Below are 24,872 nucleotides of genomic sequence, written 5' to 3'. Positions count from 1 at the left end.
AATTGTTCTGCTTTTTTAAATGAATTGATGCAAAAATCTATGAAGCAATTCAGAGTTTTATCATACTCGAACCGAGATTTTAACCTTTTAATTCAGCTGTTGAATGATTGAGTCCTTTAACTAATTTTCTGGTTAAAATTAAAATAATTGCCTGGAAAACCCACTCTGATACTTGTATTAAACAAATATCGTTTAGTGCCACACATTATTATAAAATTCCAATAATAAAAAATATCTTATTTCTGACAGAGAGGATTATCATGCTATGGCCATGCTGCTTTCCTTGACATTTGTTGTGACTCCAGAATTAGTCCCACAACCTTTTGGCCTGTCTTGTAACTTCTATCTATAGAAGTAGAAATTGCCTGGAAATTAACTCATTTGCTAGCTCCAACTTGTATTTCAACATAGGGTTGAAAATGAGCTGTTCTTCCTCCTCAAATCCAATAATTATAAGCATTCTCATAAACAAACAATCAAGGGGAACAAATTAAGGAATTCCATAAGAACATGTATGAATAAATTGTCTCAAAACAAAACTTCCCAACATAGGGAAATCACAGGGATCTCAAACTAATGTATCAGAGTCTCATTCTAAGTAATAATACATCGCTCAGTGAATGAAATATCCTCCACCAAGTAAAATCTCAAATCATGAAGAAGAAAAAAAGTTATATACAAACCGAGAATTTCCAAGCATTTATCCAACTCTTCAATCATTCTGCCAAGGAACTGGAAAAACATTTTAAGCTGGATAAAAGACAAGGCTGCTCAGTGAGGTGTCGCAGTCGTTAATCATTCAATCGAACCCTTTGTCAAGAGTCGCACACCGACAGCACCTCCGACTAGCCTTTACAGGTACAAACATCTCAACTTATTCCAGGAATCACCCGCTTTCTCTCATACAATTTCCAGGCAAAAGAAACTTGTATTTATCTGCATTCTCTAGAAGAAATGATGGAAGATGAACGGCTGAGTAGGAATGAGGGATAGGTCCCATTTTCCCGATTATTTCCTTGAATGTGTACTCCTCCGGAAGCATGTCGAATAGATCAGCACCCTTGCAAATTACTCTCTGAATCCTTTTCGGGTTCAAATAGTGTGAGAACCTCACTCTATCATTATGGCTGTAAGCTTTCATCTTAAATATGAACTCGCTGATGTGGCGGAAACAAAAGCTGCAGTGCCAACCCGCATCTGCCAGAATCTCATCCGACTGGCGATAATGCGCATACCTTGTTTTCCCTGTTTGATACCTATGGACAGATGCCCTCCAGCTGTTGTTATCCACAAGAAACTCAAAGGAATAAAGATAATTCTTTAGCCGAAGATGAAGCACTTGAGGTATGTCATCACACCACCTGAGGAGGTTGATAGTATGTCTGCTTGGTATCTCATCAACATCCGACATTATCAACAAGTCATCGTCTGTAATTCCTGCAATTTTGAGAAGTTGGTCTAATGCTACTCGCTGCAAAGCCTCCTCAACAAAGGGGTTTTCTCCTTTCTTAAACCTTCCTCCGATTGTCCCATAAGTCAACCGGGGCTCAACAAACTTGAATTGATCTCGATTGCTAGCAAAAACCATAGGCTTTGGAATTCCAGTAAATGTGGAATTAGACTCGAGAAGAACAAACTGTGTAATGTAGGGGTACAACTCTTGCCACCGTAGAGTAAGAATATCCACCTCATTACTAAACAACACCGCATCATAAACCCGTCTTGGAAATTCACGAATCCCCCAACCGTGAAGTTTGCAGAGCGTCTCCATCGACACATTTTCATGATAATAATGTGGGATATCATGGAAAGGTTTGGGTGGTGATTCCCACAGTGGCCGAAGAAAGTACGAAATCTTCTGGCCATGAAGATATATGCCAAATATACATGTCGGAATCATAACAAATACAAAAATGTAAGTTTTGAAATCAATGCCGCGCAGTATACAACGGATTCTCGACATGCTCAACCGGCTCGATTCCTGTAGCATACAGAAAATACTATTATTAACAATAATCAAATTATCAACATTTATATAAATATCAAACTAACATTTAAAACAAGTCAGGCCAACACCAAATACATTAAAGAAGAGTATAAATCTAGCTGGGGAAGTAGCCATCCGTGCCCCCAATAAGCATATCATAATCTAGAAGGGGAAATTTAAAGAAGCAAAGGAATATATGCAGCGTAATGAGCTTTTAGATTCTTAGAAAAGTATGATAGAAGCTAAAAAGTATATATATATTTATGTCATAACTAATTAAAAAAAAAACATAAGATTCCTTTCAAAACTAGCAATCCAATACCTTAAAGGCAAGTCAAAAGTTTCGTAAACAGAGTCCCCAAATATTTTATTTGTTGGCTTTCTTACATTTTTGGCATCAATTTCATTTTTTCAGAGTTTTGGTTGAAGAAAGCAAAATTGTATTAAGCTCTTCATAATAGTAGTGAATAAAACTCAACAAAATAGTTAAATCTGATTAATTTGTAATCGATAACAAGATCAAGGAGCAAACTGTGAATGTCCAAATCAAAAGCAAAGACATTTGTGTGAAATTTAATTGAAACCCCCCCAAAAACAATAAGATCAAGAGCAATACCTAGCAGCTAAGCCGTAGATAAATGATCGATATAGTTAAGATCTAAAAATTTTGAACCCCTCACATTCCCACTTAAAATTGACACCTAAAAATCGAATAAAAGAGATGAGAAAGAGTAAAATACCTGGCCACAAACATCACCACAGATATCATCAGATTTTTTAGAACAATAATGTCCTCCTCCTTCATTCATCATCCACCACATATTTGTTTTTCAGAAAAAAAAGAAAACCCAAAAAAGAGAAACCTTTTTAGCTTCAGCTAAAAAAACCCAGATAGATCAAGTTGAAAGTGTCTAGATCTCCGGCTCCCTCTTTTCTCTACCCTGGCGGTTAGCTATAATCTCTCTAAAAGAGGAAAACCCAAAAAGGTCCAAGGGGGAGAGAGAGAGAGAGAGCGAGAGAGAGCGAGAGAGTGATCTGTGATGTTAATGAAAAGGATTAACGGAAAAATGACGCTTTAAAAAGTTAGTTTATAGAAGCAAAAACAAAAAAAAAAAAAAAGAGGAAAGCAAAAGGGGTGTCTGTCTATCTGTGAATGGGTGGCAGTTGTTAAGACTGATGCCCCAATGGAAGAGAGAAGATACAAATAAATAAGGAAGGTTTAAAAAGAATGAAAATAGCCGTTTCTCTTGTCGTCTACTCTCTCTCATCCTTTCCTTTAAATAAATTTCTTCCGAGGAAGGAAATAAAGCATCCTGTTTCTCTGCGTTTACTATTTTACCCTTGGGTTTTCTTTTCTTCGTGGCTAAGTCACAGGTGATAGGTTGAGGGTAGTTTAGAGAATATGAAATTAAAGGGAGGGAGGGATAATTGGACCGGGTTGGATACGCGTTGGAAATTGGGGGAATTTGACTTGGCTCACTTACGTTTCATCACTCACTATTCTCATTTCATTTGAGTTGATGCGATGCGACTGTGTCGTGTCCTCCTTTCCTCATCCCTTTTTTTTGCTTCAATCCAGTTAAGTTTAGGCCTACAGACACGTGGCTCTCTCCCATCTCCATTGAGCCGGATTTTTTCATTCTTAAATTAAAATAGTTGAGCCGGGTTTTTAATGCAGGCGCCTTTGCTAATCTTGCCTTTACCTTTTAAATTTTTGATTTTTTGGGCTCATAATTAAATTAGCATTATTGTATTAAGATTTAGATATATTTTATTTTTAAAAGAATAAAGATTAAATTAATTATTTTTAATAAAATATTTATTTTATTATTAAAAATTAGTGTGATTAATAAAATAATTAAATAGTTATATGTTGTATGTCACTTGTACCTCATTTTAACATATAAAAATAATTTTAACTATAAAATAAATAAATTTTAATAAAAGATTAATTTATTTAAACTCCTTGAAATACTTAAAATTTTATGGATAAAAAATGATTCGAAATTTTACAAATATTTGGGCCTACTATAAAAGAGTTTAGACATATAAGAATATTAAATTTTAAGGATTTTTTGGCTTATGCCATGATTTTAATTAAAAATATTTTACTTATTCAATAAAAATAATTTTTTATTTCAAAAGTTGTGCCAACAATGCTAAAAGTATGAATGATTATTAATTTAAGCTTCATAAGTTTGAATTATTCAACAAGTCCTTCCTCTTTTGATGTATTAAAGAATATCAAATTTGTATTTAAATTCTTTTGATTAAATCCTGTTTAATATATTTTTAAATAGTTTTAAGAAAATTTCAATTCAACTCAAAAACAAATAATTGGAATTAAAATCATTTTTTATAATAGCGATTTAATTTAGATTATTTTTAAAAATGCAAAATTCGATCGATATACTATAATTTAAGGTTCAAAATTAAATTTATCTTTTTATTTATATTTTATTAAATAAAAAAATGATACTATTAAAACCAAATAAAATAATTCAATTTGCATCTAAAATTGAAATATTGTTTTTTTTAAATATGAAAGCCACGAATTTGAGCTAGTTACAACTCCACTAATCTTAAATTTAGATAGAACAGCAAAAGCATTGAAAATGATTAATTATAATAAGAAAAATAATAAATATAAAAGAGGATGAATATGGGTCCTACCATGAGGATGTCCGGTGATTTGGGCGCCCCTCGCTTCTATTAAGGACCCAGCCACGGCTGAGAAGCACATGGTTTAATCATTCAATTTTTATGAGATGCTCACCTATTTTCTCTACTTATTATTCCTTTTTAATTTTATAAAAAAAAAAACATTTTCCCTTTTAACATTATCTTCATTTTATTCTTTTATTAGGGTTAATATATAGTTTCTCCCATGAAACTGCTTCAATTTTCGTACATTCATACTTAAATTTGTATTCTATTATATATATTGTCTCAATTTATTAGTAACTTATTTTTAAGAATTAACATATAATTTGTCCTTTAAATTCGTCAAAAAGTATCTAGTTGGTATTTGAATTTTTCCAAAAAATTACACATTTTTTACTTATTATATTTTTAAAAGATTTTTAATTTTTAATTTATATCCACCACATGTCATACTAAAAAGCTGACACGTGTCACTATAAGATGGGCCATCAGTGCCATATTAGCATAAACTAGCAGTGTTAGTGTGAAAGTATTAACCTAGATAACGACATACAAGTTCAGGTACTAACTAGGTGTTGGGATGAAAACGAACACGATGAAATATCATAGAAACACAATTGATATTCTTTTCCTCACGAAAAATCAATTCGATAATTATGACAAATCTAATAACATAATATATCAACAATCAATGAAAATCAACCACAATATCGCAAGCAAAAATAATAAATTGAGATGAGCAACTTTTACATGCAAAATCCCCTAACCTATCTCCATCTTCAGATTAAGGTTATAGAATATTACAGAGCAATTCAAAATATTTAAGTTCAAATAAAAACAATTATACAGATTATCTAATAACATTCAATAACTCATTTTAATCAAGAAAGAAATACACTTGTGGGACTTAAATTGAACCTACGAGGCCCTAAAAATAGTTTGGAATCAATCAGGGACTATTTTGAAACAAAACAAAAAAATATGGAAAATTTGAAAATTTTTAAAAATAGGGGTCATATGGCCATGTGACAGAACCCAGATTGTGTGGCTCAAAAACATGGTCGTGTGGCTACTTCACATGCCTGTGTAACTAACTTTGCCCGTGTCATATAAGGTCAAACGACCATGTAACTCACTGTGACCGTATAGCTTAAGATCACACGGTCATGTCTCCAGGCTGTGTAACTCTCTGTGCTCGTGTGGCTTAGGGTCACACAGCCGTGTCGCCAAGCCATGTAACTTTTTGTGCCCGTATGGACCAGCTTGCACTGAAAACAAATAAGACACACGACCGTGTGAATAGACCATGTATGACACACGATAGTGTGGCAGCTCGTGTCCCAAGTTGTGTGTACCTTAAAAAGTTTACAAAACATGCCACATTTTCATCTAAAACTTAGATACCAAGCCAAATCAAAATCAGCCAATTCCATATCTTAAAAACACATTTAACAGGCCTAAAACATGCCAAAACATCCTAAGTACTTAACCAATATGTCATCATTGACACCACAATTCAATCACCAAACCAAAATCTCATTTCAAACCAAAGTGATTGCATTCAAAGTTCTCCAACACCTTTAATAACTCACACCAAAATCATCATTCCTGTAATAGCCCAGTTTTCAATGGTTCGAGACCACTAAATCCGATGAGTGAGTTCAAAAATTTTATTATTTATTATTTACGAGTTAAGAGTGATTTTAGAAAGATTTTTGAATTAGTGATTTGTGTTTTAAAAGAATTTATTAGGTTAAGTGGTTTTGAAAATGAGGTATCGAGACCTTGATTTCATAAATCGAGCCATAAATATTTATAAAAATATTTACATAGTGTCATTAAGTTAGTATTAAAGTTTCATTAGAAAATTTTAACGTTTTGATAGTTAATTAATTAAAAAAGACTAAATTGAAAAATGTGCAAAAATTGCTAAAGTGATAAAATAGCCTAAAGGTTAAATGAGGGAGGACTTAAAAGGAAAATTAGCCCAAGGATGATGGCTTGGGTGGCATAGGTAGAGAAAAATTACAAAAATTATTGTGAACTAAGGGCAAAGTAGTAATTTAGTTAAAATTAAAAATAAAACAAGTGACTAGATTGAATTCTAGACATTGTTTCTTCTAATTTTCAGTCCAAAAACCCATTGAAGGTCCTCTAATCTGGTTTTTCATATTTTTGCATCATGTGAGTTCAATTCTTGCTCTTTTCTTGAATTTTTTTTGTTTTTGAGACTTTTACAATTTAGTTCAACTATCTATTTCATTAGTTTTTGATTTTATGGGTAATTTTGAAAGTTACCATTGATGAGTGTTGGACGTTTATGATAAATTAACATGGATTTGAAACTTTAATTTTGTTATATGATGATTTTATCAAGAAATTTTAATAGAAATTGATTTTAGGACGTAATTGTGAAAAAGATTAAATCTTAGGGTTTGGTATTAAATTATGTTTGTCAAAGGCTGTGAAATAGCTTATAATACTTAGATAAATTGTTAATTGAGAAAGATTAGCTCATTTGATAAGCTAATTGGTAAGGGACTAAATTGCAAAAATTATAAAATTTAGGGTAATTATGCTATTTTAAAAATTGAAGAGTATAAATTGTGAAGTGGATTGAAATTGAAATATATGCTAATGAATGAAAAATTCTACATTTTAGATCAAGAGCCCGTAGACCAACAAAAAAAGAGAAATTAGCTGAATAGTCCCCGAACTACTACAAACTTTACAATTTAATACAGGTAAGTTCATATGGTTAAACTTTCATAATTATTTGTTAATTTAGGAATGGTATAATGTATTTATTAATATTTTGTTGTTGAAATTAAGATTATTGTAAAAGTATGAAAATTGAATTGAATACTTTAAATGAGTAGAACACAAGATTGAGTACGATCGTTCCGTGGCAAAGAATGAATTGACGGATAAGACCATGGTTAGACCATGACAGTGTTTAAGTGTAAGACCATAGCTGGGCTATGGCATTCTGATGATAAGACCATAATTGGGTTATCGCACTACAAATGTAAGACCATGGCAGGGCCATGGCAATGCATGTGTAAGACCATATGTAACGCCCCCACGCCCGAAACCATCACCGGAGTCAAGCTTGAGGTGTTACTAAACTTATCTTACCTTTTAAACAACTCTAAATCACTTATTTTAATTTTCGGAATAAACTATTTTTCTGTGTCATGGTTACTTAAAAATTCATTTCTCGAGTTTCAAAACTTGAAATTAAGATCCGTAAATTTTTCATAAAACTAGACTCATATATATATCTACTAATTTTTTTCTAGAATTTTTGACTTATCCAATTAGTACAGTTTATTAGTTAAAGTTTCCCCTATTTCAAAACTCGACTGCACTGACCTCTTCTTACTACGAACCATTTTTCTTCCTGTAAAAAATTCATATGACTAAGTCGTTTGTTTCTCTCAAAACTAGATTCAACAAGCATTCTAACCATATAAATTATACCTTCTAATTAGTTTTGTACAATTTATGGTGAATTTCCAAAGTTGAAACAGGGATCCAGAAATCGCTCTGACCCTGTTTCACTAAAACTCAGATATATCATAAAATATAATACTTTTACCTGTTTTGCTTATTCCATAAGAAAATATACATAATAAGCTTTAATTTCATATATTATTCATCTTCAAACTATGTTTCTACAATTTTTAGTGATTTTCAAAGTTACATCATTTCTGTTACTTGAATCTGTTTTTAGGTTACTTTCACATTTTCATAATTTTCATGTGATAATCATCATTCAATCATACATATTAATAAACATGTATATCATCAGCTATTTTCTTAGCTAATCACTAGCAAGTATTTACACATCATTCATTATTCATATTATACCAAAAGTAGCTAAGTTTCTATACATGCCATACCCAAAACAAAACGTCTAGTTATACCGAGTTATTTCTTTGATAGTGTGATCGGCCTCCGACATTTCCTTGATCCCTAGTGACTAGATAAGTACTATAAGAAGAAGAAAATAAAGAGATTAAGCACTAGGCTTAGTAAGCTTACAAGCAAATAAATCACAACATTCAACATAATGGATAATTATGCATAATATCATCTAACATCATAAATTTCTTTACTTCTCAATTTCTATCTTCTTCTTTATTCCCTTACCTTCTTTCTTACCGACCTTTCCTTTTCATAACTATAATCTACTTTTCCTTTGCTGTTAATTCACTATAATTTAACTCGTATCCTGACCCGTTGAACCACTCGGAATACTAAGGATACTAGGTCGTTCTGTCTATCAATATCCCGCCAATGCCATGACTTTGACATGGACTTACATGAATTATTCTGTCTCCAATGCCATATATAATATGGACTTACATGGCTCATTTCATTACGTCTCATCAACCTAATATCCTAACATTCCTAGGGTTCAACCGGGCTTTCTAACACTTTTCCTCTGTCACTTCACCTTAAATTCGACTTTAAATATTTTCATAACATAATATATAAATGCTGAAATTGACAATAATAATGTAAAATAAAAGAATATTGTATTTATTTACTGTAAACTTACCTTGATACAAAATGTGACTAAACCTTACAATTTAGTCCTTTACTTTTTCTTTTCCTCGTTCTTCTTTGGATTCTTGATATGGTGCAAAAATATGAAAAACCAGCATAGGAGACACCTCTGGCGTTTCGGTGAGAAAGATGAAGAAATGTCTAGATTTTCAATTACATCATTTTTTTAACTATTAACTTTTATGCTAATTCCAATTTTGTCCCTTGTTCACATTGTTTTCTTGCTTATTTCATACCCAAACCGTCCAGCCATTAACCTTTGGGTCTAATTGCTCTTTAAATCCATCTTTTTAAATACTTAAGCTATTTACTCACAATTTAACAAATTTTGAGCTATTTTCGATTTAGTCCTTTTAATTAATTAGCTATCCAAACATCAAAATTTTCTAACGAAACTTTAATACTAACTCAATGACACTTCATAAATATTTATAAAAATATTTATAGCTCGATTTTCAAATTTGAGGTCTCGATACCTCGTTTTTGACCCGTCTGACCTAATAAATTATTTTAATTCACTAATTTCACCATTTCACAAATTCTTCTAAATTCTTACTTGACTCATAAATATTAAGTTACTATCTTGTTCAATCTTATTTGTCCGATTTAGTGATCTCAAATCACCATTTTGACACCACTTGAAAATTAGGCCGTTACATTCTACCTCGGATTTGTGGTTTCGCAACCTTTGTTCCGTTTAGGCCCTATTTCGGGATGTTACATTTCTCCCCTTTAGGGATTTTTGTCCCAAAATCTTACTGTGAAGAGATTTTGGTACTATTTTTGTATAGCCTCTTCGGGTTCCCATGTAGCCTCGTCTACCCCATGTCTATTCCATAGTATTTTCACAAGTGCAATACTTTTGTTCCTTGATTGCTTTACCTCTCGAGCTAGAATCTTTACCGGTTCTTCACCGTAAGTCATGTCTGGTTGAATCTCAACCTTTGTCTAAGAAATCACATGTGACGGATCTGAATGATAACGACGTAGCATAGACACATGAAATACATTTTGAATCTTCTCTAACTCAATCGGGAAAGCTAACCAATATGCTAATGGTCCGACTCTCTCAATCACTTCAAACGGTCCAATAAAACATGGACTTAGTTTGCCTTTCTTGCCAAATCTGAGAACTTTCTTCCACGGGGATACTTTCAAAAAAAAACTTTGTCACCAACTTGATATTCGATCTCTTTTCTTTTTAAATCTGCATATGACTTCTGCCTGTCTGAAGCTGCTTTTAAACAATTTCTGATAACTTTCACTTTTTCTTCTGTTTCTTTAACTAGATCAACCTCGTAAATCCGGCTTTCTTTAAGCTCTGTCCAATATAAAGGTGTGCGACATTTACGTCCATACAAAGCTTCATAAGGTGCCATCTTCAAACTCGACTGATAACTATTATTGTAGGCAAACTCTACTAATGGTAAATATTTTTCCCAACTGCCTTGAAATTCCAGTACACAACATCTAAGCATATCTTCAAGTACCTGAATAACTCTCTCTGACTGACCGTCGGTTTGAGGGTGGAAAGCTGTACTAAAACTCAACTTTGTGCCCAAAGCCTTCTGTAATTTCTTCCAAAACCGTGAAGTAAATCTTGGATCTCTGTCTAAAATGATCGATAATGGTACCTGTGTAGTTTGACTATCTCGACATATACAACTCGGCCAACTTGTCAAGTGAATAATCCATACTGAATGGGATAAAATGAGCCGACTTCGTTAACTTATCAATCACAACCTATCTGCATCTTTCTTTCTCGGTGTAAGCGGCAATCCTGTCACAAAATCCATAGTAACTCGATCCCATTTCCACTCGGGGACTAGCACAGTGCAATAAACTGAAGGTACGATGTTCGGCCTTTACCTGGCACGAGATCAAACATCTAAAACAAACTCGAAATGTCCTTTTCATTCCTACCCACCAAGTACATTTTTTTTAAATCATTATACATCTTTATACTACACGGATGAATAGACAAAGAACTACTATGTGCTTCTGTAAAATCTTCGAATAAGCTCATCATTCTTGGTATGCATACCTGTCTCGAAACATCAAACAACCGTCGAATCGATCCGAAAATCGACTCTACATCCGACTTGCCTTGATCTCTTTTGGTTAACAACTCACTGTCATTTTTTTTGAGCTTCACAAATTTCTTCAAGAAACATCGGTTTAGCTCTCAACTCAGCTAAGATAAAACCATCATCCGATAAGGCTAGACTAGTGTTCAAAGCTCTTAATGCAAATAAAGATTTCCTACTCAAAGCATCAGCAACAACGTTTGCCTTACCTAGGTGATAATCGATCACTAGCTCATAATCTTTAATCAACTCTAACCATCTTCTATGCCTCAAATTCAAATCTTTTTGAGTCATCAAATATTTCAAACTTTTGTGATCGGTGAATATGTGGCACTTCTCACCGTACAAATGATGTCTCCAAATCTTCAATATAAAAACAATGGCGCTAGCTCTAAATCATGTGTCGGATAGTTCTTCTCATGTGGCTTTAGTTGTCTAGAGGCATAAGCAATTACCTTCCTTCCTGCATAAGTACACAACCAAGTCCATTCATGGATGCATCATTTGTAAATCACAAACTCCTTACACGGTTCTAGTTGCACTAAAGCAGAGCTTTAGTCAATAATGCTTTTAACTTGTCAAAACTCTGTTGACACTTCTTAGTCCATTCAAACTTGACATCCTTTCGCAGACAATCTTGTCGGTGGGTAGCTATCATGGAAAATCCTCTACAAATCGCCTATAATATCCGCAAGACCAAGAAAACTTCTAACTTTTGATACATTTCTAGGAGGCTTCCAATCAACAATGGCTGAAATCTTGCTCGGATCAACCTTAATACCTTCACGAAACAATATGTCCAAGAAAACCAACTTCGAAACCGAACTCACTTTTGTTGAACTTGACATACAACTGATTATCTTTCGAGAATCGTAAAAGCTGTTCTCAAATGCTCGCATGCTCGGTCTCATCATGAGAATAAATCAAGATATCATCAATAAACAAAACTACAAACTTATCCAAGTACGGTCGAAAATTCGGTTCATTAAGTCCATGAAAATGGCAGGAGCATTAGTCAAGTCAAATGGCATCACAAGGAACTCATAATGACCATACCTAGTCCGGAAAGCAGTCTTCAATACATCTGACTCTTTAACTCACAACTGATAATATCCGGATCTCAAATCTATCTTGAAAAACACAGTAGCTCCCTTCAATTGATCAAACAGATCATCAATTCTAGGCAATGGATACTTGTTCTTTCTTGTTACCTTGTTAAGTTGCCGATAATTTAAGCGAGAATCTCATCGATCCGTCATATTACCTTGTTTCAATTCCAGAATTCCTTTCTCTTACGGTCAATAAACCTCGATGATGTACTTTTTATGAAATTCCTCCTGAAAGAAATCCCAAGTGACCCTCTCCTTTGGTACAAGCGATACAAGTGTCTTCCACCAGTAGTAGGTGAGTCTCTAAGAAGTGATACTACACATTCCATACATTCCTCGGTGTACAAGATAACTCATCAAAGACTCGATAGTATTTTCTAACCAAAATTCGCTCTTTCGCATCATCATCTTTTGTTGCTCGGAACTCTTCTGCCCCTTGTTTCCTGATTCTATCAACTGGTGGCTTTTCTCTTATCACTGTACCTGTGATTGGGGGAGCTTGAGCTACATGGGTAGCCTGAGAATCATGAGGGGGTGGAGGTCTAACTGCCGGATTCGTACGAACGAACTCGGCAAACAAATCATTCAAAGCTTGGAAGAGAGCTTCTCGAGTCACTCCTCCTTGATTAACTGTTACTGGCCTATTCTCAGATGGCGCCACCCCTTATACGGGAGCAGGCGCATTACTTTCTACATCATCATCACCAGCTCACTCGGGATCCATTACAATAAAACAAAATATTTAAAAATCGTCAAGAGTCGTCACACTATCAAAATACAAGTATGGCATGTATAGCTAGACTTTTTCTCACACTAGCTGTTCCGAGAATCGACTAAACCTGCTCTGATACCAATAAATGTAACGCCCACACGCCCGAAACCATCACCGGAGTCAAGCTTGAGGTGTTACTAAACTTATCTTACCTTTTAAACAACTCTAAATCACTTATTTTAATTTTCAGAATAAACTATTTTTCTGCGTCATGGTTACTTAAAAATTCATTTCTCGAGTTTCAAAACTCGAAATTAAGATCCGTAAATTTTTCATAAAACTAGACTCATATATATATCTACTAGTTTTTTTCTAGAATTTTTGACTCATCCAATTAGTACAGTTTATTAGTTAAAGTTTCCCCTGTTTCAAAACTTGACTGCACTGACCTCTTCTTACTACAAACCATTTTTCTTCCTGTACAAAATTCATATGACTAAGTCATTTGTTTCCCTCAAAACTAGATTCAACAAGAATTCTAACCATATAAATTATACCTTCTAATTAGTTTTTTACAATTTATGGTGAATTTCCAAAGTTGAAACAGGGGATCCAGAAATTGCTCTGACCCTGTTTCACTAAAACTCAGATATATCATAAAATATAATACTTTTACCTGTTTTGCTTATTCCATAAGAACATATACATAATAAGCTTTAATTTCATATATTATTCATCTTCAAACTATGTTTCTAAAATTTTAGTGATTTTTCAAAGTTACATCATTTCTGTTACTTGAATCTGTTTTAGGTTACTTTCACATTTTCATAATTTTCATGTGATAATCATCATTCAATCATACATATTAATAAACATGTATATCATCAGCTATTTTCTTAGCTAATCACTAGCAAGTATTTACACATCATTCATTATTCATATTATACCAAAAGTAGCTAAGTTTCTATACATGCCATACCCAAAACAAAACGTCTAGTTATACCGAGTTATTTCTTTGATAGTGTGATCGGCCTCCGACATTTCCTTCGATCCTCGAGTGACTAGATAAGTACTATAAGAAGAAGAAAATAAAGAGATTAAGCACTAGGCTTAGTAAGCTTACAAGCAAATAAATCACAACATTCAACATAATGGATAATTATGCATAATATCATCTAACATCATAAATTTCTTTACTTCTCAATTTCTATCTTCTTCTTTATTCCCTTACCTTCTTTCTTACCTGACCTTTCCTTTTTCATAACTATAATCTACTTTTCCTTTGTTGTTAATTCACTGTAATTTAACTCGTATCTGACCCGTTGAACCACTCGGAATACTAAGGATACTAGGTCGTTCTGTCTATCAATATCTCGCCAATGCCATGTCTTTGACATGGATTTACATGAATTATTCATGTCTCCAATGCCATATATAATATGGACTTACATGGCTCAATCTGTCTCCAAAGCCATATTTCTAATATGGACTTACATGGCTCATTTACATTACGTCTGTCAACCCTAATATCCTAACATTCCTAGGGTTCAACCGGGCTTTCTAACACTTTTCCTCTGTCACTTCACCTTAAATTCGACTTTAAATATTTTCATAACATAATATATAAATGCTGAAATTGACAATAATAATGTAAAATAAAAGAATATTGCATTTATTTCTTGTAAACTTACCTTGATACAAAATGTAACTAAACCTTACAATTTAGTCCTTTACTTTTTCTTTTCCTCGTTCTTCTTTGGATTCTTGATATGGTGCAAAAATATGAAAAACCAGCATAGGAGACCTGCTACTGGCGTTTCGGTGAGAAAGATGAAGAAATGTCTAGATTTTCAATTACATCATTTTTTTTAACTATTAACTTTTATGCTAATTCCAATTTTGTCCCTTGTTCAAATTGTTTTCTTGCTTATTTCATACCCAAACCGTCCAGCCATTAACCTTTGGGTCTAATTGCTCTTTAAATCCATCTTTTTAAATACTTAAGCTATTTACTCACAATTTAACAAATTTTGAGCTATTTTCAGTTTAGTCCTTTTTAATTAATTAGCTATCCAAACATCAAAATTTTCTAACGGAAATTTAATACTAACTCAATGACACTTCATAAATATTTATAAAAATATTTATAGCTCGATTTTCAAATTTGAGGTCTCGATACCTCGTTTTTGACCCGTCTGACCTAATAAATTATTTTAATTCACTAATTTCACCATTTCACAAATTCTTCTAAATTCTTACTTGACTCATAAATATTAAGTTACTATCTTGTTCAATCTTATTTGTCCGATTTAGTGATCTCAAATCACCATTTTTGACACCACTGAAAATTAGGCCGTTACATTCTACCTCGGATTTGTGGTTTCGCAACCACTATTCCGTTTAGGCCCTATTTCGGGATGTTACACCATAGTTGGACTATGGCACAAAGAGAACTATGTACTCATATCCGTAAATCTTTTTTTGATTCAGTAAGAAATGTTAAAAGGCTTATGTGATTGAATTGAAAGATTTATAGATTATTATTGATATTGATATGAAGGAAGTGTGCTTATCGATTTATATTGTATTTGACATGGAAAAATGTATGATTTATTTACAATTTAATTTATTATATTAAGTTTGGTAAGATTAATGTTTAACCTATTGAACTTACTAAGCTTCATTAAGCTTACTTGTGTTGTTTAATGTTCTTGTAGATTAACATGTAGTTGGAAGATTGGATCAACACATCAAGCTACACTATCGAGTTTAATCCTGTAGTTTTTGCAATGTAAATTTTGGTTTGTATGGCATGTATAGTGTTGGTTTGGCAATGAAATAGTTTGAATTGTAGTTATGAATCTTAAATGTTTGTATGTATGTAATTAGTAATAGAATTTGATAAATCAATGAAATGAGTTAAAAAGATAAGTATAAATAATTGAAATATTTGTGATGTTATGTCATGTTGAAAACATGTTTTAGCTAGTATTGATTGCTTGGTTGGGATATATTGGTGTATGTGAATGTTGTGTACAGGTTGATGTCAAAAATGGGTGAGAAAAGTGGCCTTAGAATGACTTATTTTTGTCCACACGAGCAGAGACACGGATGTGTGTCTTAGCCGTATGTAACACACGGCCGTGTGTCTCACATCGAATGCCTGCACGGCCTGGAACACGGGCGTGTGTCCTCTGCATCTAGGAAAAAATTTGAAATTTCACGAAAAAAATTTTCTGAGTTCCCGATTTGTTTCTAATGCCTATTTTGGGCCTTGAGGGCCCATTTAAAGGGATTAAATGCAAAAATATGTTTGATTTCGGATATAAATAGTAAATGACATGAATTAGTTGTAATTATTCTGTAAACTCCGATAATGCTCCGTAACCCTATTCTAGCAAAAGATATGGGTTTGGGGATTTACAATTCCATTCAATCCATAACTCAAATTGCTACATTCAAACACTTTCATATGACTTATGCCAAATATATCAAACAATTCTCACAACATATACATATAAAAACCAACATATTCACATGTACTAATCCATCCAATGACAATTATCATTCAAGTTTAACAAACTCACAAGTAACAAGTAACTAACATAATTACAAATCACCTATTACATGCCATATAACCAAAAGTGAACATTCAAAAACTATTAAAAGATTTCCAAATAGTGTGATTTCTTAAGTTGATTCGACAACTCAATTTCCACGTAATGCTATCTAGAAGGAAATAAGATAAATAACACAAGTAAACTTTAATAGAGCTTAGTAAGTTCAACGGTTAAAACAATAAACTTATTGAATAAACATATCTATTACAGAATACAGAAAATAAATTCAAAATCCTTTCAACCATTATCAAAATACGGGTGAGCTTTATGCTTAAATGTAAATGATACAATCTAATAAATTACATTATACCATAGAAAATATGCCTGATGAACGTTATAATGGATTCGAATATGCAGTTAACCATCCAGAACACACCAAAATGCTCAAATGAGCTAACCATTCGAGAACACACCTAGGCACCAAGTGCTAAGGCTGTAAGCTAACTGTAACACTTCTAACCAGTATCCATCGTCGGAATAAGGTTACGTAATATTACAGGACAATGGAATAGTAAATTATTCAAATCATACATTAATACAAACATAATCAAATTACTTGGATCTTAAAAAACTCAAATACTAACCAAAATATAAAATCAAAATGACATTAATCGGGTCAAAAACACATCAAAACCAACCTAATATGTGCCTAACCAATGTACCCTCATTGGTACCACAATTATATACAATTTAATCTCAAATACACATTAATTCAATTCATCAACTCATTCAAGCAATACCAAATCAAAATACCTAACAAAGTTACCACAACCATAACAAATCAAATATATGTAAGTCGCACATACTAGCATAATAACTATACCTTATTCTCATACCCTTTGCAAATTGGTTATTCACACAAAATACCATTCATAACATTTACATAAGCCAAACATTAACCAAAATAGCACAAGAGCCTATACATGCCATATAATATGAATTTAACATTTTAAAAACTATCGAGATAAACTGGATAGTGTAACTTAAATGCCGATTTGATCGTCTAACCTTTCGAAAATCTATAATGACATTAAACAATACAAGTAAGCTTAATGAAAAAAAATCTTATCGAACTAACTATAATAAATCAAATAATAATATTAAAATCACCCATGACAACTCCCTGTCATTCACAACTTCAATCGATAAATACACGTATTCAAATCAATACAAAAATAAATAACATGTCTTTCAAATTCATTAAATAAATTACCTTACCAAGATTTTTCCATTCGAAGAACGACTTACGGATAAGATTACATCGTCAACAGAAGCTCATAAGAGCTGGTCCTCCCGAATACGCCAACAAAAGCTCGAAAGAGCTAATCCACCCAATCACGCCAAACAGAAAGTAAAACATGAGAGTTCGTAACAAATGCTAAACCCCAGTTTACTTGGATAAAATGCCGATATCTCTCTCCAATACCATCTCAACTCTAAACCCCCGTCATATACCAAATCATGAATGTATTCAAATCTCGTGTTCAATTCAAACTGAATATCCAATTCAATATTATAATTCAAGCAATAATTTATTTCCAACAATAGAATATATGCATAATACCAATCATCAATTTATACAAATGTTAAAATTTTAACCGTATGAACTTACCTGGACTGAATTGTAGTAATTGTAGAAGTTCAGGGACTATTCCGCTATTTTTCCTTTTCCACGAGTATCTGTGGGATCTTGATATGGAAGCTCCTATGCTCAACCGATTCTCCAAGCTATTTATATAGTGTTTCGACAGTGACAAAAGAAGAAAATGAAGAAGAAAACCTAATTCTTCTTACTTAATTTTATTTTAATTTCAACTAAAATACAAATTTGCCATTATAATTTAATTATTTTGTCTTTATCCATCAATTTGTCTTCCCAATATATTATTTAAGGTTTAATTATCACTTAATTCCTTCCTCAATTAATAATTACACCATTTCATCACCTAATTGCTATAATTAGCAAGTTTTGTACCTTTTTCAATTTAGTCCTTTTTAATTAATTAACTATCGAAACGTTAAAATTTTTCAACGAAACTTTAATACCACTTTAATGACACTCCGTAAATGTTTATAAAAATATTTACGGCTCGATTTATAGAAACGATGTCCCAATACCTCACTTTCTAAAACCTCTTAACCTTAAAGTCTTATTACTTGAACTTAACAAATCATCATAAAACATAAATTACCTAATCAAAAACCTTTTTAAAATCATATTTGACTCGTAAATATTAAATAATAATATTTACAAACTTCCTTGTCGGATTTGGTGGCGTCGAAACTATTGTTTCCGACACCACTGAAAAATCAGGTTGTTAAACTAACATCCCTCTGAAACACACCTTGGCATTAAGTGCCAAGCTCGAAGGCTTTACATTCACCCCCGGAAACACACCTGGATCACTGTAATATAACACGACAGTTTGCAACGAATGTTGAACTTCAGTATATTCAGTAAACAAGAATAAATCAGAAATTATCATCTCAAAATCAATTCTGAACAATTGTATCCTATCACACGTCCATCAGCTCAATTAATTTCCGAGTAACAACGCTCAAATCAACTACATTCTCAAATCATATTTACTTACTCTAATTCAATGACTTTAAGATATTCAACAATTTCAGTTCAAAAATAATATAACATTTAATTTTATACAAATTGAACTGTACAAACTTACCAGGGCTAAACTGAAGAAACAAAAAAAGTTCAGGAACTAGTCAGCAACCTTTATTTTTTTACGACTATCAACTTGTTCTTGATCTATAAGGTAGTTTATTTCAATTTCATAGTTTATTGCATTTAATACATATGCCTTTTTATTTATAAATTTTTACAAATGCCCCAAACTTTTGCACATTACTCAATTTAGTTCCTAAAACCCAAACAAGCTTATTTCTAAAATTAAATTATATACCCATGTAGCTGAATTTTAATCCATCTTATTACAGCCCTTAAATTTCAAAAATTCACAATAAAACCAAGCAAACTTCAACATTTTACCTATTTAGCCCCTAAACTTAAAATTACTAAAAATCACTTTACAAATTAATCATATCTAACAACCAAACTTCCAACAAAACCAACTAAAAAACATTCAAAATCATTAATGACATATTCTCTATACTTTGATAATTTCACAAATTAGCCCCCTAACTTGCTAAATTTCATCACAACTAACTCAAAAACTTAAAAATTATGAAAAATGAGCTAAGAAATACTTACATGCACCATGAAATAGAAAAACCGAAGCTTTAAGCCTTGGAAATGGAGCTTTCAGTTGTAGATCAAAGAACATGAAGAAGATGAATACCTTAATTCTTTTGTTTTTATTATAAAATTAACTTTATTAATTAATTCAACATATATAACATATAAAATACAAGTAAAATAAATGCCTACCGTCCACTATATCCGACTATGGTCAAATTACCACTTAAAACCATGCAACATTATTTTCTTACCCATTTGATCCAAAATAACAATAACAATTGACATTTACACTTTTTATAATTTAGTCTTTTTTAATTATTTAACTATCTAAATGATAAAAATTATTAACCAAAATTTAATACGACATTATTAACTTTGATATTTACGGGCTGTCACATTGGAGTCGTGGTCTTGAAACCACTATTTTCGACACCACTAGAAAACAGGCTGTTACACTTGAAAGTCCACCAAAAATTACTATAATCAAAGTATTGCTACAAGATTACAATCAAGCCACAATAAAAAGTATACAATAAGACTATCAATAAATAATCTCAAGCAAACCTTAAGAGAAAAATTGAGAATATCACCAAGAAGAAGCTAACTTTGAAAGTCAAAAACCTGACCCCAAATAAAAATCGAACCATACACATTAAAGATCTTCAAGTCTATTAGCTACTGTTAGAAAATCAAATCTAACAGATACCAAATGGACCTTTGATCCACAAAAATATTAAAGCTAGTTTATGTAAGAAAATTGTTTTCTCTCACTTGTCTTGTTTTTTTTTCTCTAACTTGCGTCGTGCACACACATTCACTTTTTTTATAGCAACCCCACAAAGTATGTATGGTAGGACACATGTGGAAATGGGCTTTCACATAGTAGGACCATCCAAGACTCAAAAAATCTCTCCTTCCCACTATGTAGGAATGTTCACCTTACCGGCGATTGAGCAATAAGCTTCAAATTTCCCTCTTGGTAAGGTCTTAGTTAACATATCCGCATCATTACCATCAGTGTGAATTTTCTCAAGCTTTAACAACTTAGCCTTGAGAACTTCTCGTATCCAATGATACCTTACATTGATATGGTTAGACCAAGTATGAAAGGTCAAATTCTTATCAAGGTGAATAGCATTTTAGCTACCACAAAATAAGACATTTCTCTCTTGAGCAAAGTCGAGTTCTTACACAAACTTTTTCATCCAAAGTAACTCATTACACGTTTCAATAGCTGCAATAAACTCAAATTCGGTGATGGATAAAACAACACATTTCTGCAATCTAAATTTCCAAGCCACAGCTTCCCCTACAAAAGTGATCAAGTAACCCAAAATAAATTTTCTCGAGTCAATGCCTTTGGCCATATCTAAATCTGTATAACCAATTAGAATGAGTTTCTCATTCCCAAAACAAAGTTTCAAGTTGAAGGTGACTCGAAGATATCTCATAATCCACTTTATTGCATTCCAATGATCTTTGTTTAGATTAGAAAGAAACCGACTAGCAGTACCAATCGCATAAGTTGTCTGATCTTATGCATACTATCGTATACATCAAACTACCTATGGATGAAGAGTAAGGAACTTTTTGCATGTCTTCCTTCTCTTTCTTTATTGAAGGACTTTTCTTGACACTCAATTTGAATTGCATAGCAAATGGAGTACTCACTATTTTAGCTCTATCAATATTAAAATTTTGAATTAGTTTCTCAATGTACCTCTCTTGTGATAACTATAGCTTCCTGACCTTTCTATCACATGTCAACCGAATGCCAAGGATTTACTTTACTGGCCCCAAATCCTTCATCGTAAAGAACTTACTCAATTATTGCTTCAAGATGGCAATTTTAGAAGCATTATAACCAACAATAAGCATATCATTAATATAGAACAATAGAATAATGAAATCATCACTTGAGAATCTTTAAACAAAAACACAATGATCAGAAGTAGTCTTCTTATAGCCATGTTGTTGGAAAAATCCGGTTAAGAAAACGGTTTTCAGTTATAGGAAAAGTTTAAAAAATTTCAAAACTAAACCGATTTTTGATAATTATAGCAATAAACCTTTTCGCGAAAAGTACCTATGCTTTGTGCGAGACAGATTTGAATCGTTCTTGACTTTCAACCGAACAACCTTCTCTATTATCCTTGTACCTCGAATTGCGTTAAGTTTGGGCTCGAGCAACACAAACCAAACATAGAACAAGAAACAGTTTAATTACTTCCAGTAGGAAAGTAATTCTCAATATAGAAACCGGTATAAATTGTTATTCTAAAAAAAGAGAATTTATTTTAAGAAAATAAATTTCCACTATTTTTTGGCAGAATAACAATATATGAAACTTGTGTGTAAATAGCTCTATAAATGCCATCTATTTATAGGGAGAGGTAGGAGATTCCTGGTTGAATAAAGATTACACAAATAATATTTATTTAATAGAAAACACTCATCTAATCTAACTAAAAGAGTAATAGGCAACAAACCCTGGTAAATATTATTAGGGTTGTCGCCCTTCACTTATCATAATATGTGTTTTTGGACTTTTGGCCCAACATTTATAATTTAATCAAATCTAATATTTGTTTTCTATTTCTCAAAATAAATATTATTTAATTAATTAATTTAATTAACTAAATTAATTTCTCAATTAAATAATTTTCTTAACTCAATTCTAATTTTGTTAAAGTCATATGAGCCAAATTTTTAACACAAAAACCGAAGTATATATTTTATTAGATACAATCTGTTTTATTTTGAAGATCCACTGTGATAATGAGAAACATTTCTGCATATACGCACAAATTGGTCAGTAATATCAGAATCAGGGAAACTGACGAGAGGACTTGAAACACAATATATTAATAATCAATACAAATCAACCACAATATTACAAGCAAAAATAATAAATTGATACACACAATTTTTATGTGAAAAACCCTTTAAACTAAAGGGTAAAAATCACAAGACTTGAAAGTCCACCAAAAATTCCAGTGTAATCAAAGTCTTGCTACAATGTCACAACCAAGCCATAATGAAGAGTGTACAACTCAAACAAGACTATCAATAAATAATCTCAAACAAACTTTTGGGGGAAAGTTTAGAATATCACAAAAAATAGGCTAAATTTGAAAGTAAAAAACTCGAAGCTACAGTACCTCAAGCAAAAATCGGACTGTACACATTTAAAAATCAACTCCAAAGGACACCGAATCAATTTCTGATGGAAGGAAATATGAAAGTTGCTCTGTATAAAAAAATATTTTCTCTCTTTTTTTTTTTTTACTTGCAGTGCACACACTTTTTTTTAATCAACCCCACAAACTACTTTTATGCAGGGCACATATAGAGGTGGGCTCCCACAAGTGAGACCTCGTAAAAAAAAAAATTGTAGTGCCAACTACATACATTTAGACAAGTTTGAGGGAGGAAATTATATATTAACCCTTTTTATTAATATAGCTAGTAAGAAGCAATAAAAATGTAATATTTTATTCTTAATATTTAAATAATTTTGTTAAAAGAATAAAAATATCAATGAGAAAAAAATAATTTAGGTTCAGATTTTAATTAGCTATAACATGCTAAGAGTTTATTTAGTATAAATTAAAAATTAAAGGAGATAAGTGTGAACATCGTCCTCGAATTTAAGGCTATTAATGCACTTCTTAAGCCTCAATTTTATATAGTTGCTTTTATGCAGTAGCCAGGCTTGTAAAATTTTTTATATGGAATTATAATTTTAAGGATTTAAATGCAATTTTAGAGGCAAAACTTCTTGTTTGTCTTTAATGTCACAGTTGGTTTTTTGTTGGGTGAATACACAAATGTGTTAATATTTATATAAAACGAATAATTAATGTGTAAATTTCATGTAATTATATAATACTTCCAACAAAAGCACATTAATTAAAAATTCTGCAAAAATATATAACAACACTGCACAATTGTTTAAATTAATTTTATAATTTATAAATATAAAATATTTATTTACATTAAAAAAAGTGAAAGCTTACTTGCATTAACTTCTTTTTATTTTATAAGTGTAAGGTAAGAGTTATTTAGAGATTTTAATTGATAAAAGGTTAATTCCAAATAATTATTATTTAAAAAAAATTAAAGGTATAATGACTTATTTAGTCCTCTAACTTTATTAAAAAAAAGTCATTTTAGTCCTCGGTTTAAATTTTCTCCTTGCTTTTTTGTCAATTCACTTCAAAATTAATAGAAAAGTTAATATTTTTTAACTTTGCTAAGGTTACCGACGCATGGATAATACATCAGCATTTAATTAACTTTTAAAAATTCAAAAAATATAAAACTACTTTTAAAATTTAAAAATCATTAATATTATTAAAATTTTATAAAAATTATGAAAAAATATTTTTAATATTTAAAATTTAATTAAATGTGATGTGTCATCTACATGGTAATCCTTGTGTATGCTACATTAGTTAATTTTTCCATCCATTTTGAAGTGATTTAACAAAATATGTAAATTCAAAAGTTAAAAAAACGAAAATTACTTCTATTTATTTATTTAAAAAATCATTATGCAAAAATTAAAATTATTGTAAAATCGACTCCCACATCACCTGAAAATATTTTTAATACTAATAAGAAGTAGTGTATTATTGAACTTAAATAGTAATAAAAATCAAGTATTTTATTTACTTTATAATTTCAAATCAATAGAATAGAATTAAAAGCAGAGTACCTTTTTATTTTCTTTGCCAACTCATCAATTTAAGTTGATGCTTTTCTTTTGAAGGATATACTAATTCTTATTTAAAATGATGAGATACCAATCATAGGCTTGATTATTGGTAATCCGATTGTAGTTTACGGTTTTAATTATTTATTAGAATGGATTTTGATTGTGTAAACAATTAATAACG

The 24,872-nt window shown here is 31.6% G+C and overlaps 1 protein-coding gene and 1 long non-coding RNA gene across 2 annotated transcripts; both read right to left on the bottom strand.

Annotated features, from left to right (window-relative positions):
* Positions 1-498: 498 nt before the first annotated feature.
* LOC108476516 (uncharacterized) lies at positions 499-3,286 on the bottom strand. Its single transcript, XM_017778739.2, has 2 exons — positions 2,728-3,286; positions 499-1,981 (listed from the first exon to the last, which is right to left on the bottom strand). The coding sequence occupies exons 1-2, from the start codon at positions 2,806-2,808 to the stop codon at positions 887-889; spliced, it is 1,176 nt and encodes a 391-aa protein (XP_017634228.1). The 5' UTR covers positions 2,809-3,286; the 3' UTR covers positions 499-886.
* A 10,765-nt stretch (positions 3,287-14,051) lies between these two features.
* On the bottom strand, positions 14,052-14,943 carry LOC128285204 (uncharacterized). Its single transcript, XR_008275653.1, has 2 exons — positions 14,826-14,943; positions 14,052-14,206 (listed from the first exon to the last, which is right to left on the bottom strand). It is a non-coding gene; the product is annotated as an uncharacterized LOC128285204 (long non-coding RNA).
* Between the last annotated feature and the right edge of the window lie 9,929 nt (positions 14,944-24,872).

This window comes from Gossypium arboreum, chromosome 12 (genome assembly GCF_025698485.1).
Source record: "Gossypium arboreum isolate Shixiya-1 chromosome 12, ASM2569848v2, whole genome shotgun sequence".
NCBI lineage: Eukaryota > Viridiplantae > Streptophyta > Magnoliopsida > Malvales > Malvaceae > Gossypium > Gossypium arboreum.
This window is presented reverse-complemented; position numbering and strand designations above follow the sequence as displayed.